The 16,403-nt window shown below is 56.1% G+C and overlaps 1 protein-coding gene across 1 annotated transcript; it reads left to right on the top strand.

The window, feature by feature from the left end:
* The first annotated feature begins 1,106 nt into the window (after positions 1-1,106).
* On the top strand, positions 1,107-16,139 carry ADAM8 (ADAM metallopeptidase domain 8). The gene is made up of 23 exons (XM_083844850.1): positions 1,107-1,266; positions 2,252-2,361; positions 4,775-4,851; positions 5,152-5,230; positions 6,207-6,283; positions 7,431-7,617; positions 8,001-8,066; positions 8,156-8,224; positions 8,722-8,891; positions 8,965-9,046; positions 10,817-10,965; positions 11,171-11,348; positions 12,397-12,486; positions 12,993-13,188; positions 13,355-13,454; positions 13,538-13,721; positions 13,806-13,883; positions 14,010-14,094; positions 14,267-14,381; positions 14,485-14,659; positions 14,829-14,930; positions 15,054-15,158; positions 15,275-16,139. The coding sequence occupies exons 1-23, from the start codon at positions 1,206-1,208 to the stop codon at positions 15,323-15,325; spliced, it is 2,586 nt and encodes an 861-aa protein (XP_083700976.1). The 5' UTR covers positions 1,107-1,205; the 3' UTR covers positions 15,326-16,139.
* Positions 16,140-16,403: the final 264 nt, after the last annotated feature.

Raw genomic sequence — 16,403 nt, forward strand, 5'->3', positions numbered from 1 at the left:
CATGAGGACACACTGACAGGTAACTTCAGCTGCCCAAAAACTGACCCACAAGTGGCTATTTGCTTGACTGAGCGGCAACTTTGAAGGTTTGGGGGTATTCAGACAGATCACCACAGAGATACACCCTCTCCAAGGGCAGGCCAGGTTGGACATCTTCCTGCTAGCATGGAGCAGGAGGCACCTGTGTGTCTTCCCTCCACAAAGGGCTGCATAGCCTTCTTGTGCCAGGAGAGCAGCAAGGAAAGACTGAATTCAGCAGCCTCATGTCCCACGGGTCGGGTCTCAGAGTGTCCGGAGAAGCTTGTTGTTGCTTGGCCGGTCTGTATCTCTCCTGTGAGCCAGGTCGCCTGCTGTGGCCCGTGGGTCCTTCAAGGCCTGCTCAGCTCTGCACGACTTGCAAGCACGGTCATCGCAGTGGGGACAACCGTAATATAAATAATAATGTTATGAACAGAAATGACTAGGAGTGTTCGGGCGAAAGTACTGGAAGGAAAAAATAGGCAGGGAAAGGGTTCTTATAGGTAGACAGGACCCCGGCTACAGGCCACCAAGGTCCCTGAGGCTCCCCAGGACACCCTGGCCAAGAGGCAAAGGACGGTGAGTAAACCCCAGTGGCTTGCAATGGTGACATAGGACGGAGCCACTGGCCCGAGGACATGAAGCAGAGCCCCAACCAGCATGTGGTCCCCGAGCCCAGGAGACCCCAGGAGAGGAGGGGGGCTCTCCAAGCAGCACCCATCCCCAGGTCGTGCCAAGCAGTTGGAGGCCAGCGGAGACCCAGGCCTCCAGAACCCAGCAGCTTTGGGTCCTGTGAGCCCTCGGGAAGGAGCCCGTGACCACAAGCAAGCGACGCCGGCCGCGTTTCCCTCCCCGGGGCCAAGATGCGGTTCTCCTCCACGGCCACGCGGCCGCCGCAGCGCCTGCACCCGGGGCTGCCCCCGTCCCCATCCCCCCCCGCCTGTCGGATGTCCCGGGCGAATCCCCGCCACGGCAACCGGGGGGGGGGGGGGCCCTGCTGCCTTCCTCTCGTAGTCTACCCGCCCCGTCCCAGCCCCGGCCCCACGGGCCCCCTGCCGGGGGCGGCCCCCTCCGCGGCCCGTCCCGCCCTGCCCGGCCCCGTCCCGCCGCCCGTGGGTGAGTCACGCCGGGCGGGGGCTGCCGGCGCGGCGCGGCGCGGAGCGGCTGGGGCCGGGCGGTGCCGAGCCATGGTCCCGACGCTCGTCCTCCTCCGGCTGTTGGGGCTGCTGCTGCTGCTGCTCGGCCACGGTGAGAACGGGCGGAGGTGCCCAGGGGCTCCGGGGAAGCGGCGAGGGGTTTCCCGCGGGCGCTGGCCCCACGGAGAGGAGCGTGGCGGGTGGGTGCGCGGGGATGCTCGCGGGGCGCGGCAGCAGCGGGATGGCTGCCCGGAGGGGCGCTGGCTTTTACGGACGGCTCGGTCGGGAAGATTTCGGCTGCTTCAGGTGGGAGGCAGAGCTCCGGTGCCGGGCTGGCGGTCATCGCGGCCATCGCCACCCCAGACTCCATCGCCGTCCCACGCTCCAGCACTGCCCCACTCTCCAGCACTGCTCCACTCTCCATCACCTCCCCACTCTCCATCACCTCCCCACTCTCCATCACCTCCCCACTCTCCATCACCCCACTCTCCATCACCTCCCCACTCTCCATCACCCCACTCTCCATCACCTCCCCACTCTCCATCACCCCACTCTCCATCACCTCACTCTCCGTCACCTCTCCATGCGCCATCCACCACCTCACACTCACTCAAGGGCAGGGGATGGCAAACGGGGCGCTGAGCCCAAGCGCCTGGCTCGCCTCCTGCAGCCAGAGAAGCCCCCGTCTGACACCGGTCCCCACCACAGATGTGCTCCCGGTGACCTCTGCCCCGTGCCGTGCTGCCGTCCCACGGGTGTGCGGCATTATGCAACTGCACCTGGATGAAACTCCTGCGAGAAGGGCGGGCGGGGGGGGGAAAGGGGGGGGATTTGTCATCGGCAGCCCGAGATGTGCCGGCGGGGGAACTGTGACTCAGCCAGCCGAGGGGGCGGCAGCAAAGGCTGCTGGCTCTGCTCGGGCACCATGTGTGAGGCTCCAGGCACCGCAGACGGGCACTTTGCTCCACCGCTGGCCCGGCTGGCTCCCTCCTGTGCTGAGGAGCCTCTGCTTTCTGACATCAAGAAAACAAGGGTTGCAAAGGTGCCAAGCTCAAAACACAGATGAATTTTGAATTTTCCCCCTTTGAATTTTCCAGGCGTCTCTAGTGGGCCAGAGGAGGAGCTGGCCCATGTCGAGCGGTATGAGATGGTGATGCCACGCAGGGTGCTGGAGCCCCAGGGGAAGAGGGACCTCTCTGCATCACCTGTGAGTAGTGTTGCCTCCCAAATTCCAGCTCTGCACAGCCACCCTCACTGCTGCTCAGGGTAGGGTGTCCAGCAGGGTTTTGGTCAGCAGAGGCCAGAGCTCAGGGCTGGACCTCTTTAGCCAGGTGTCTGCACTGGTTGAATGATACAGCATGTTTTGTCCACCCCAGAGGATGGAGGTATTTGATCACACGAACTTTTCTGGAGGGCTTCAGGTCAAAATAGGGGCTGATAGCAGGAAGGACTCTCAGGGAGGGCGATGTTTAGTGCTTTCTTTGGAGATGTTATATAGTGTGGCTGCCCCTTGCAGTCTTGTACGGATGTTGTGACATCTGGTCTTTACTTAAGTAGGAGTTTGCAGATTCTTGCTGAGCTTTAAGCACTTTTCTTGCTGTGTTTGCTTAAGTTTTTTTTTTTGTTGTTTTTTTTTTTTTAATCCTTTGGGGCCGGGAAATAAGAATCAGAAAGTTTCAGAAACCCACATGAAAGAAACTCAGAGTTATTTTTTTTCAGAAACCTTGTAATCTGAGGGAGGGAATGGGGTTTGACTCATGATTTTTGAGTGGTCAGGGCAGGCATTCATGTGATGACGGCCTTGAACTCAGAGAGGCTTTCCACATCTCCTTGAAAGAAGTGAAGATCAGCCAAATACATGGATTTGTGTTTTAGGAGTGTAAAGCACCAATTTTAGCACCTGAGGAGACGGAGGGGTTGAGGACATTTGTTTCCTAGTAAACTTCATGCAGCATGTTCATCTGTGATTCAAACCCTTTCTGATAAAATAGCTCCAAAAACACTCCCCGAAAGCATCTGTTTTCTCTGCTCTAGAAACCTAAACTTGTCCATGAGAAAAACGTTGCTATTTAAAGACACCATCTGTGCCACTGGGCATCTTTGCCCCTCTCTTTGCATCTCTCTGCTCCCCCACAAGAAAGGGTCCTGGAGGAGGAGCATGAAGGGCTTTGAGGAACTTGGGCTGGACAAGTCCTCCTGGATGGCGGCAGCCAAGCCTCAGGCTTTGCAGGATGCAGCGGCACCCTCTGATGTGTGGCTGGGTGTGTTGTGGGGAATCTTTATCGTGTTTTTTTTTTTCTTCTCCTCACCCTGTGGTTGTCTCCAAGAGACTGCCGCTTCTCTCCCCTCTGAATTGCTTTTCTGCAGTTTCTTAAAGCCTCCAGCACTGCCAACAATAACAAAGCACCACTTTGTCTGCGGGTGCTGGACAGACATGTCTTATGGGAGATATTGTTCATGAGAGAAGAATTTGCCAGGGACCTGTGAGAGCATTTTGTGGCCGGCAGCCGATTGCTGCCAGCAGCAATGCAAGCTGGAAAGACAGGCGGCAGGATCTGAGGGTGACCGAGGGCAGGAAAGCCCCTCTACCTGACCAGGCTCCATGATGACTATAGGTACCATCACCATCCACCCAGGCAGAAGCCAGACACCTCATCCAGGAGGAATGTGAGCCCTCACTTTCCAGTTTGCTCGAGTCTCCACCCCAGGATCCACAAGAGCTGAGGATGCGCCTCGGGGCACTGTCTCCTTGCTGCAGCGGTGGCTGAGGAGGTCTCAGGTCCCACATCCCTTGCTGTCTCTCTCAGCAGCCCCGGGGAGCTGGGATCTCTGGAGATCTCTGTCCCAACCTCCAAGGGTGGGGGATCACATGGGATCTTTGCCCAGTGGAAAACAAATCTTCCCGTAAAGGTGGAGCAGCCCTGCTCTCTGGGGATGTACAGCATCTCCATGGGGGCTCTGGGCCTTGGCCACGCTGACCTGGTCCTAGGTCAGAGACCATAGGGCGTGCTTGAGACACCTTTGGGTCCCTTCCACCAGCACTATGGTGATACTGGGGGGGGGGGGGGGGGGGGAGAGGGAGGAATCCAACACAACAAGACTGAACTTTGCCGTCAGTAACAGACAAGAATCCAAATCAGGTTATTTCGCATTCATCATATTCATGTTAGATCAGGCAGAGGTAGGGGAGACTCTGCTGATGAAAGCAGTTGGGCACCAGGGATCTTTGTGGTTCAGCCTGTGAGTAAGTTCTGAACTCAGTCCCAGAAAAGGAGCTCTTGTGACTGATGAGCAGGAAACTTCAGTTTCTGATGCGGCCATCTGCAGCCATGTGTCAGACACGGGAAACCAGCCTTTGCTGACTCAGCTTCATTGCTGGTGACCTGCTTGTTATCTCAGGATATGCTGGGGATTCACATTATTGCCTGCATGCTTTCTTTTTGTCTGATTTCCTGTGTCTTTGCTGGATGCCTTCAGGGTGAGCTTACACGTGGCCAGTGAGGAGCAAGTCTCCCCATCCCACGGTTGCCTTCCAGCAGGAAGGATGTGCAGGATCATGGCAATGGAGCCATCCTTTCTGCAGTCTGTGTTGACTTGTGCCATCATCTTGTTTCCTGCAGAGCACCTACCTGGACCATGTCGTCTACAGCATCCAAGCTGAAGGCAGGGACTACCTTCTGCACCTAGAGAAGAACAGGTGAGTGTGGGTGGGCAGGCCCTGGGCAGGCTCACTTACCACCCTGCTACACGTCACTTCTCAGGGGCCCAACATCACAGCTCTGGCCACCAAAAAAAAAAAGCCATCAGCCCAGACCCACACTGGGAAAATAAATCCATGCTGGGAGCTCTTGGGAGTGTTGAATGTGCTGTGGGTCAGGAGGGTCAGATTTGGCTTGAGAGATCTGGAGCGACATGGAACCCCCCTGCCTTGCTTTCTAGCCATCTTCTCCCCAAAGCTGATGTTTCTCCTGATGCTGCTTCCTTTCCTGATCTGCAGGGAGCTGCTGGGACAGCATTACACTGAGACACACTACTTGGCTGATGGCACAGAGATCACAGAGAAGCCAGATGTCCAGGTACGGGTCTGGAGTAACAGCAGCCTCCTGGAAGAGGAATTTTTGGGCCACCACCAATGACACGGAGGCTTCATCATGCTTCCTGGAGGGCTGAGATGCCTCCAGGGCTGTGCTGAGACCCACTCCAAGCCGCTGCCATGAGCTGGGACCCACTCCAAGCCCCCTGCCATGGGCAGGGACAGCTTTCACTAGATCAGGTTGCCCAAAGCCCCATCCAGCCTGACTTTGAAAACTTCCAGCAGTCAAGCTCCTCCAGTCAGCTTGTTCCGGTGTCTCAGACCTCATTGTAAAACAATTCATTTGTATATCTGATCTAAATCTAACCTCTTCTAGTTTAAAACCATTTCAACTTGTCATAGCGCTACAGGCACATGTAAAAAGTACCCCCCCACCCCCAGCTTTCCTGCAGCCCCCTTTAGGCACTATAAGAGTGCTGGAAGGTCTCCCTAGAGCCTTCTCTTCTCTAGGCTGAACAACCCCAACTCCCTCAGCCTGTCTTCATAGGAGAGGTGCTCCAGCCCCTTGATCATCCTTGTGCCTTGTCCAATTCCGTCTGGGTGATATCCCTTCCCAGTAGCATATCAACCACACCACTCAGCTTGGTGTCATCCACAGACTTGCTGAGGGTGTACTCAATCCCACTGTCCATGTCACTGATTAAGATATTAAATAGTATTGGTCCTGGCATGGGCCCTTGAGGGACACCACTTGCTACTGGTCTCCATTTAGACATTGAGCCATTGACTGCAACTCTATGAATGTGGCCACCCAGGCAATTCCTTATCCACCAAATAGTCCATCCATCAAATCCGTGTCTCTCCAATGTAGAGGCAAGAGTGTTGCCATATCAAAGGCCATACAGAAGTCCAGGTAGATGACATCAGTTGGTCTTCCCTTGTCCACTGATGTAATCACTCCATTGCAGAAGGCCAGATTGGTCAGACACAATGTTATGCACCTCTTTTCTGGGTTTCAGGATCACTGCTTTTATCAAGGCCACGTTGTGGGGTACACAGACTCTGCAGCAAGCATCAGCACCTGTGGTGGGCTCAGGTAGGACCTGTGGCTTCCCCGGGGCACAGTTTGGTCAGGGGCAGTAGGGAAGAAAAGGGAAAACAAAAGACATCCTTTCCCCACATGCTGGGTGTGCATGGCTCTGTGGCTCAGTGCCTAGCAGGGAAAACAGCCACAAAGTTTTACATTGTCGCTTTTGGGGGAGTGATTCATGGCTGAGTGAAAGTGGAGAGCTGAGCAGGACAGGAGGTCAGGGCAGGCAGCACTTTCCCCGGGTCTGCAAACGGGACCAGAGCCATCCACTCTACCACACCAAACTTGCTCTTCCCTAGCTTCTGGCAGTGCTGCTGCTCCTTCCTCAAAAATCTGCTTTGGCTCTACCTTCTGCTGAAGTAGCTGAAAATGCCCTTGCAGAGGAACCTGAGCCCCCAGCTCTATGCGGGGTTGCTCGATTTGCATTCTGCTATTCTTAAAAAAGCTCAGCTGACAGCCAGAAATTGCAAGAGAATAAATCTAGTAGCTGGGGAGGAAGGGTTGTCTTGCAGGGATATGTGTGAGAAGGACAGGTTGTCTCTGCAGCAGTGGAGGTCCTCAGCAACTGTGTTAGCAGGATGAACAAATGCCGGGTTGCAGGACAAGTGCCTGCTGCAGCTCTGTGGCGGCTGGTTCCTTGTTTTGAGAGCAGTGGTTGTGTCTGCAGGGACCCTGGCTCAGCACAGCTTGTGCATACATGGGACATGTAATATGTTTGTGTAGCAGGAGGACTAGATGTTCACAGGCAGGACAAGCAGCATAACGATACACACAGAGCATGGGATAATGCAGGCGCAGAAAGACGAGACAAAGTTGCAGGGAAGAGGCACAAAGTCCCTGGCTTTTCCTCTGCACAGTGGCTAGGGATTAAAGTACGGCCCAAGGGCTGGTTAGGGCTTTTTGCTGTTTGTGGTGTCCTGCACGTGGCCAGGAGGACCTGACTGCCAGGGCCTGCGAATGGCCCGTAACTCATCCCAACTACCTAGGGGAGCCACGGAAGAGTGGGTTAAGTGGTGGGTGCTTTCCTGTATGGATGTGTGTTGTATCGCAGGTGCTCACAGGGCTGGTGTGGGGTCTGTCCATCCTGCACAGTGTCTGTGAGGCTGCTGGTGTGACACCGCCCCAGCCTGATGCTTGCCCTCTCTCTTGGCAGTGGCTTTTTCCAAGTGAATGAGACCACCTTCCTGCTGAAGCCTCTGGAGAAGGACGAGGCCGGCTGGCATGCGGTGTACAGAGCTGCCCACCTCAGGACAAAGCGCGGCGCGTGCCAAGAGGCCGGGGCCACCCTGGAGTATGACCACGACCCTAAAATTGCTGCACCCATGAAGCTCTATCGCTGGGTTAAGGATCACATTGCTTCTCCTTGCCATAGCTGAGTTTTTGAGAGCCTAGGGTCTGTGAAGCTCAGGAGAGAGCTGGGCCATGCTGCATTTCATGGAGATGCTTCCCTCCCCTTGCCTGGCGCAGTCCCACACAGGGTCTCACAGAGCCTCTCTCCTGCCTTACAGCAGTAGCAGGCTGGAGCTTTTCCTTGTGTGTTGGAAGATGTCTGAAACACCTGGGCAAAATAACCTCAGAAAGCAGAGTTAGAAGAGCCACTAGCCTTGCATAGCACTGGAAGGTGCCTGAGGTTCCAACAAATCCCACAGGACGGTCAACAACAGGGCTCAGCAAACCAGAGAGCTGTGCTTTTTTCTGCACTCACTTTTGTCTTCCCTTCCAGAAATCAGCCCAGTTACACAAAGGGCCCCGATACGTGGAGCTTGTCCTGGTTGTGGACAATGAAGAGGTAAGGGAGGGTGAGTTTGTGCTTTCACTCCTACATGGCTGCTGGGAACTGGAAGCCAACTTGGGAATCTCTCTGTGTCCTTCCCCTAGTTCAGAAAATACAAGGACTTGCGCAAGGTGCAGAACCGCATGAAGGAAATTGTGAACCATGTTGACAAGGTGAGCCCCAGGGTGCCAGCTTACCTGCCCTACTCATGCTGTGCTAGCACGGGCCCCGGTCACCCAGTCAAAGCCGGGAGAGATCTGTGGTAGAGCCGGAGCCACCCTCACACTGTTAGATAGGTGACCAGAGGGTGACCAACTCTGCTGGCCAGTGGGGTGCGCAAAGTAGGCATTGAGGCTTGGCTCTACCTGGAGTCCTCAGGAGCATGTGAAGGCTGCCTCTGAGCTCTCAGTTAGGTACCTCACATGAAGGGACAGCAGGGAATTTCTTCTGGGAGCACGTCCTACTGATGCCCTCAAGAAAAGGGAGGGCCTGTCTACATAGTTTAGCCCAGCTCATGCTATTTTGTGAGGGGGACTTGAGGTGCCAGACCTCATATAGTATTGCTGGGGGGGGGGGTTGGCTGGGCAACAAGTTCCCAGGGGAGGTGAGACTGTTCCTCTGCTGTGCGGCTAAGGTACAAGCACTCCCTCTAGCCTGTATTCCTTTGCAGCTTTACCAGCCTCTGGGCCTGCGTGTGGCCTTGATTGGCTTGGAGGTGTGGAGCAACAGGGACAAAATCACCGTCAGTCGCAATGCAGAGGTGACACTGGAGAACTTCCTCCGCTGGCGGGAGACGGAGCTGCTCAAGAGGAAGCAGCATGACAATGCCCAGCTGATCACGTAAGCAGGCTGGATGGGTGCTTCCCAGCTGGCACAGAGATTCCATGCCCACGGTCACTTTTCCTTCCCACAGTGGTGTAGACTTCTATGACACGACCGTGGGGCTGGCAAAGAAGCTTGCGATGTGCACCAGGGACTCAGGCGGTGTCAATCAGGTGGGTCCCACTGCCTAGGCACATGCCACAAGGGCGGCAGCAGAGGTCTCTGAGGTACCTGAGCAATACAAAGCATCCCGGAGTTGCTCTGTGGACACAGGGCTTCTCACACCACCTGTCACCTGGTTGGGACTTGACCTGCAGTTGGTCTTTGGTCATCTTGTCTATGCTTCTCGTCCACCCATTCCTCCCCAGCGATGACATCCTTTGCTAGAACATGAGCAGTCAACTGTGCGACACACAAAGCAGCGTTTCAAGGTAGCTGCTGTATCTATGCTGACTTATGCCCCTCAGAGCCCAGTCTGGAGTTCTTCGGAGGCTGTGAGACCAGGCTCAGCTTTTGTCTTCAGTTACCTCAGTCTAGAGAAGAGAAAGCTCTAGGGAGATGTTATAGCAGCCTTCCAGTACCTACAGGGGTACTACAGGAAAGCTGTGGAGGGACTTTTTTTCAGGGGGTGTGGTGATAGGAAAAGGGGTAGTGGTTTTAATCTAAAAGATGGTAGGTTTAGATTAGGTATTAGGAAGAAATTCTTTACTCAGAGGGTGGTGAGGCACTGGAACAGGCTGCCTAGAGAAACAGTGGATGCTCCACCCCTGTTTGGAGTCCTGTATCTAGTGGAGTCCCTCAAGGGTCGGTCCTGGGACCAGTGTTGTTTAGTATATTCCTTGACAACTTGCATTAGGGAATGGAGTGCGCCGGCAGCAAGTTTGCTGATGACACTGAACTGGGAGGAGTGGCTGACACGCCGGAAGGCTGTGCTGCCATCCAGCGTCCTGCTGGATGAATTGGGCGGGGAGAAACTGAATGAAATATAAAGAGGGCAAGTGTAGAGTCCTGCATCTGGGCAAGAAAAACCCCAGGCGCCAGTGTAAGTTGGGGACTGCCCTGCTGGAGAGCAGTGAAGGGGAGAGGGACCTGGGGGTCCTGGTGGACAGCCGGATGACCATGAGCCAGCACTGTGCCCTTGTGGCCAAGAAGGCTGATGGCATCCCGGGGTGGGATCATCACCATCCCTGGAGGTCTTTAAAAGACGTTTAGATGTAGAGCTTAGCGATATGGTTTAGTGGAGTACTTAGTGTTAGGTCGGAGGTTGGACTCGATGATCTTGAGGTCTCTTCCAACCTAGAAATCTGTGATACTGTGGTGTATCTGAAGGGGTGTGGTTAGTAGGTCGAGAGAGGTTCTCCTCCCCCTCTACTCTGCCCTGGTGAGACCACATCTAGAATATTGCGTCCAGTTCTGGGCCCCTCAGTTCGAGAAGGACAGGGAACTGTTTGAGAGAGTCCGGCGCAGAGCCACGAGGATGATTAAGGGAGTGGAGCATCTCCCTTATGAGGAAAGGCTGAGGGAGCTGTGTCTCTTCAGCCTGGAGAAGAGGAGACTGAGGGGTGACCTTATTAATGTTTATATTTACAAATATGTAAAGGGGGAGTGTCAGGAGGATGGAGTCAGGCTCTTCTCGGTGACACCCAATGATAGGACAAGGGGCAATGGATGCAAGCTGGAACGTAGGAGGTTCCGCTTAAATCTGAGACAAAACTTTTTTACAGTGAGGGTGACAGCACTGGAACAGGCTGCCCAGGAGGGTTGTGGAGTCTCCTTCTCTGGAGACTTTCAAAACCTGCCTGGGTGCGGTCCTGTGTGACATGATTTAGGTGTTCCTGCTCTGGCAGGGGGACTGGACTAGATGATCTTTCAAAGTCCCTTTCAATCCCTAATATTCTGTGATTCTGTGATTCTGTGACCACATTTCACTTCTTGTTCCATAGGACCACAGCATGGATCCTATCGGTGCTGCATCCACCATGGCTCATGAGATGGGACACAACCTAGGGATGTCTCATGATGAAGATATTGCTGGCTGCCGCTGTCCTGTCATCAAAGATCAAGGAGGATGTGTTATGGCAGCGAAGATCAGGTGAGTGGAGAAAATGTGAAGAAAGAGTGAAGAGTAGCCCTGGGCAGCAGATATTTCCAAATGTCCTGATGAGAGCTGGAGTGAAGCCTGGGAGACTGTCAGGTCTGGGAGAACATTCACCACTTTGTTAACTGACCTTTGCTGGGTGGGAAGGCCTGCAAGTGCTCCGCCGTGCTCACTACTGCCTGGTTTTGTGCCCCTTCAGCCTGACTTATCCCAGGCTCTTCAGCAGCTGCAGTGAGCAGGACATGTGGCAGTTCCTCAAGGACCCCAGGACCAGCTGCCTGCTGAACGTCCCCCGGGCGGATGAGCTGTACGGGGAGCCAGTGTGTGGGAACCGGTTTGTAGAGCGGGGAGAGCAGTGCGACTGCGGCAGGCCAGAGGTACAGCCTGGGCACTCAGGAAGGAACGGGGTGGCTGGGACCTGAAACCCCCTCACTCAGACTCGGAGAGGGTTGTGCAAGCTTCCTCCCCGCCTTTGGGCTTTGCAAGACCTCCTGACTCATCTTCCCTGTGCTCCTTATGTTCATGCCAAAAAATAGCTTGGGGAAGGCATTTGTTAACTGAGATGTGTGCCCCCCACCTCTCATGTAGCTGGCTGTGGTTTTAGCAGGAGCATTCCTAGGAAAGGCATCCCCAGGGAAACATCCCCCAGCATGTCCTCAGGAGAGATGGCCTAAGAAAGGGGACATCAGTGCGCATTGTCCTCGCAAGAGGTGTGTTTAGCTGTTCCTCATCCCAGTGCAACACAGTGGGAAGCTTTGTGACAAACTGCCAGGGGACATCTCCTGTGCTGGGACCTGTGGGGAGGAACCCATTGCCTTCCTCATGCAGTGAGCACAGAGATCCTCCGTGTCATTCTTGGAGATTTGCGAAGGGTGCTACCTTTCCAGGGGCCCAGGTCATGTCTGTTTTCCTCCAAACTCCACATCTTATGAAAAATCTTTTGTAGTCTTCTGGTTTTATGGTGGTAATGGGGGTAAAGGTGCTGCAGGAGCAGTTCACACCCACAGTGCAGGGCCCCAGTCAGGCAGTGCTGAGTTTTGGACCAGGATGTTGCTGTGCTTTTGCCCCATGGTTCAACCTGGAGCCATTTTATGCCTGTGATGGTTACACTGCCCTAGTAACTTGGCAGCCCCCCAAAAAGAAGGAAAGAGTCTTTCAGGGGGCATTTGGGAGAGTTTCAGCCCCTTCCTCTTTTGGAAGGCTTCTGCTGCTCTCTCTGCAGTATGGGTTTGTGGCAATGGCGTTTTTCTCTTGGGAGCTTGCAGCTAAAGCAAAGCTGAGACTTGTCAGTCCTGTGGTAATGGGAGGCCCCATGCAGCCTTGGTCCTTGGTCCCACCCACACAGGCCCCATGCAGCTTCTGCTCCTCCAGCCACCTTGGACTCTGCTGTCTCAAAACCAAGCCATTTTTGGCTGTGTCTCACAGGAGTGCTTTGATCGCTGCTGCAACGCCACCACCTGCCAGCTGAGAGAGGGGGCCGAGTGCGCACAAGGCGACTGCTGCCAGGACTGCAAGGTACCGTGCAGGGATGGAGACCTGGTGGAGGCCTAGTGTTTGGCTAGGGCATCACGCCCACTCTCCCCCACCCCCCACTCCAACTCCTCAGGAGCTTTGTGGCAGAGGCAATGCATGCCTACGGCTGCCAAAGGGCCTGGAGGACCTCTGCCGCTGCCCAGTGTAAGAAATGCCTTGATATGAAGGGCCAGAACAGTAAGAAGATCCTGGGGCAAGCCCAAACTAAAAGCAAAACACAAGGTGCTGCATGGGGGGAAGTACTTAAGTACAGGAACAACTGGTCTGGTGGTATGTCCCCTTCCTGTGCAGTAGCTCAGTCAAAAGCAAATACCTTTGTACCGTCTTTGGCACAGATCTGTCTGTGGCACAAGCCACTGTGTCTGAATCCCCCTTTCTGGGGGTGCAGAGAGATGCTTTGCAGACCTGGGTGCTGACAGGCTCTGGCCTGGATCAGGGCAATGGGATGTGGTGCCCGTGTGGCTCCTGACAGCCTTCTTTCTGCACAGGTGAAGGCTGCCGGCACGATATGCCGGGCCAGCAAGAATGACTGTGACCTTCCCGAGCACTGCACCGGCCTCAGCTCCGAGTGCCCGGAGGATGTCTTCCAGGAAAACGGCATCCCCTGCCAGAGTGGCAATGGCTACTGCTACAACGGGGCCTGCCCCTCGCATGCAGAGCAGTGCCGTGTGCTCTGGGGCGCAGGTAGCTTTCCCCTCTCCCCCCACCTCGGGAGAGGGCTGGTGGTGGGGCAGGCAGTTCTTAGTGTCGGGGATGGCCGGTGGTAGCTGCCCTCATGTTGCTGCCAGCTGCTGTTGGCTTGCTGCAGGCTCTGGCTCCACGTGATCCTTCTGCTCTGTGCCTCCCGCAGCAGCCCGAGTAGCTCCCGATGAATGCTTTAAGCAGAACAGCAGGCAAGACCTCAAACTCCACTGCCTGACTGAGTCTGGGAAGAGGCCCTGCAGCCCCAAGTAAGGAGCAGGGAGCCTGTTTTCAGTTCTGACCCTGGGGAGCAAGCAAAGCTCCTCAGGGCTCACAGCTGCTCTGCTGACAGGGATGTGAAGTGCGGCACACTGCTGTGCACGAGTGACAACACCAGTCCTGTCCTTGGCAGCGGCTTCTTCACGCTCTCCTTTGGCCAATTCAAGTGCAAAGCAGCCCTCGACAGCAACGACGGCAACGAGTTGGTGGCTAACCTCAGGCTGGTGCCCACTGGCACCAAGTGTGGGGAGGAGATGGTGAGTGCCCGGGGGATGGGCTGGGGCAGTGGGAGGTGACTCCCGGCCATGGGGCTGTGCTCAGAGCCTCCCACCCACCCCCAGGTCTGCTACGCTGGGCGCTGCCAGAACCTTCTGGTCTATGGCAAGAAGAACTGCTCAGCAAAGTGTAACAGCCACGGGGTAGGTTGTGCTTCCGTGCTCCCTGTGGCTGCAGCTAGCAGGGCTCTCCATCTCCAAGCAGCTTGGGTGGTAGTCCCTGCCGTTCACTTTGCCTCCTTGCCTTGACTCTGCCCTCCCTGGTTTCAGGTGTGCAATCACAAGCGGGAGTGCCACTGTGAGCCAGGGTGGGCACCACCATACTGCCAGCACAAGGTTTTGGAGCTCACACCAGGTAGGGCACCTTGTGCACGCAGCCAGCATCATCTCTCTCGGCTTTGTGCTTGTGCCAAGGTGGGAGCGTGAGATGAGGTCGGTGTCTTGCCGCCATGCTGGCCACCTCTCTGCCCCCATGCGGCATTCCTGGCGTCGGGGTGCCTGTCCCAGTGCCAACTGTGTCTCTGCAGGGGGCAGCAGCATGGTCCTGGCTGCTGTGCTGTCCGTGCTGGCACTCTCCAGCGTCCTGCTCGGCGGCGGTGTTGTTCTGCTCAGAGGCAGAGGGATGAGGTACTTCCAGAAGGGGTAAGAAGGCCTGCAGCAGGGTTAAGCTACAAGCACACAGGGCAAAGCTCAGGGCTGGGGGGCCGCAGCAGCCCTTGTTGCCTGTCGGTCCTTTGCCTCACAGGACCTTCAGCAGACCCACCGCTGGCCTCGCCAACCCGGTGTTTCAGGAGGGGAGCCGGCTGCAGCCCCCCGGCAGCCAGCTGTCCCGCCGTGACATCAGCAGCCCCAGTCTGCTCAGCACCACAGCGGCCCCACGCAGCACCCGGCCCCTGGTGCCCAGCCGCCCGGTCCCGCAGGTAGGAGTGCAGCATGAAGCCCTGGGGTGGGAGCTGCAGTGAACCTGGGCTCCGGCTCATCCACATCCCTCTGCTGGGTGTGATGTCCCTGCCTGGTGGACAGCACCATCCCCGCTCCCCGGGGCAGCTGTTCCTCTGCCCTGAAGTCTGGCTGCTGTCCCTCACGCAGGTCCCTTCCCAGCACCCAGAAGGACTCAAGTCTCTCCTCTCCTGTCCCCAGGAGAGGCCAAAGCCACCCAGGAAGCCTCTGCCAGCCCTAAAGAGGAAGGAGGTAGGTGCCCCCAGTACAGCACTGGTGCTGGGATGGAGTTGGGGCTGGTGCCTGGGGAGCAGGGCAGCGCAGGCTCGCCTACAGGGAGTCCACCTCACTTTTGCCTCTTGCACTTCTGCCCAGCCCTGCAGTGTGGTGGCAGGAGCACCGTCACCATCACCACCAGTGCCTCCTGCTAAGCCTCCGACCCTCTCGTCTCAGCCATGCACATCCCTGGTCCTGCCCCAGGTGAGCTGTGCCCAGTGCCCCCCAATACCCAGTGTCACTTCTGTCCCCTACCAGCAGCAAGAGGCCCCACGGGGACCTTGCCAACCCCCCCCCCCAACACCCATTCGTTGTTGCAGCTGGACATCCCCCCCAAGGTGGCCCTGAAGCCGACAGCAGCCAGAAGGTGACCTGGGACGTGCCCGTCACTGCGGCAGAGGAGGTGTGGGTGCTGGCACTTCGGCAGGATGGCTGAGGGCCGCTGTGTCTTGTGTCACCAGTACTTGAATCGCTTGCTGGACCTCCCCGGACAGCATCCATGTTTACAGATATTCGAGTTGTGCCTTAACAGACTTTGTAGCTTTATGAATTGCCCAGACAGCCATGAGCTGGGGGCTCAGTGTCAGAGGGAGACCAGCAGCAGGGACAATGCTGACACCACTGTCCCCCCAGGAACATCCCCCCCCCCCCCCCCCCCGACAATGCCCATTTTTCTCCCCCAAGCCCCTCTTGGTGCCGCTGATGGGACAGCTCTGATTTGGAGGCCAGCCTGGGTTGTTACAGGCTGTCCTGTGCTCTGGGTGCTGCTGCCTTCTCCCTACACGTAGTGAATGTGTCCTGTTCCTCACACCCCATCCCTGTTGAGGCCACAGTAAGGAGCTCTTGGCCCTAAGCACGCTGGGGTGGCACAATGGGGTTGCTGTGTAGACCTGACACTGCAGCCAGGGCCAGCTGCACCACACATCTTGCCAGGGGCTCTGGCAGGTCCGAGCCAGGCTTGGCTTCACTGTGGTGTCCCTCCCCACCAGGTTTTTAGCTCTGAAGTTACCACTCAAGCTACTGATCTCCTGAAATTAGATTTCCCCTGTGCATTTTTACTGTGGCTGTTAATTTAAGATGATTACACGATCATTTTGAGCCATTTGTTGTGAAATTGATCCTCCCCATTTTTTTTTACATCATTTAGTCTGAGGGCTTTTATACAAATAAAGACTGAAGACAGCGGTGGCTTGGGGTGTCACATCATAGCTTTGGGGCAGGAGGGGGAACACGTGATGCACCACATGGAACCAGAGGCATGTGAGGACAGCTCTGGGCTGCAGGGCTCAGTGCTAATTGCGCTTAGCAAGAAGGTGTGGATGTGGGCAAGGGCAAAGTGCTGGAGCTGAATTGGATCCTGTGCCAGAGGTGCAGGGGCCAAGTGCCTTCTCCCAGTTGCAGGCAGTTAGATCAGCACAGTGGTCAAAAGAAAAGCCCATGGGTCCCTTA

This window comes from Anser anser, assembly GCF_964211835.1.
Source record: "Anser anser genome assembly, chromosome: 7".
In the NCBI taxonomy this organism is placed as follows: Eukaryota; Metazoa; Chordata; class Aves; order Anseriformes; family Anatidae; genus Anser; species Anser anser.

Bases quoted from the DNA above. Each gene is read 5' to 3' on its own strand.
- ADAM8 (XM_083844850.1), top strand. From the start codon at position 1,206: ATGGTCCCGACGCTCGTCCTCCTCCGGCTGTTGGGGCTGCTGCTGCTG. The intron at 8,892-8,964 runs GTAAGCAGGCTG...TCCTTCCCACAG, and splicing joins GACAATGCCCAGCTGATCAC to TGGTGTAGACTTCTATGACA. The intron at 13,189-13,354 runs GTAGCTTTCCCC...TGCCTCCCGCAG, and splicing joins CCGTGTGCTCTGGGGCGCAG to CAGCCCGAGTAGCTCCCGAT.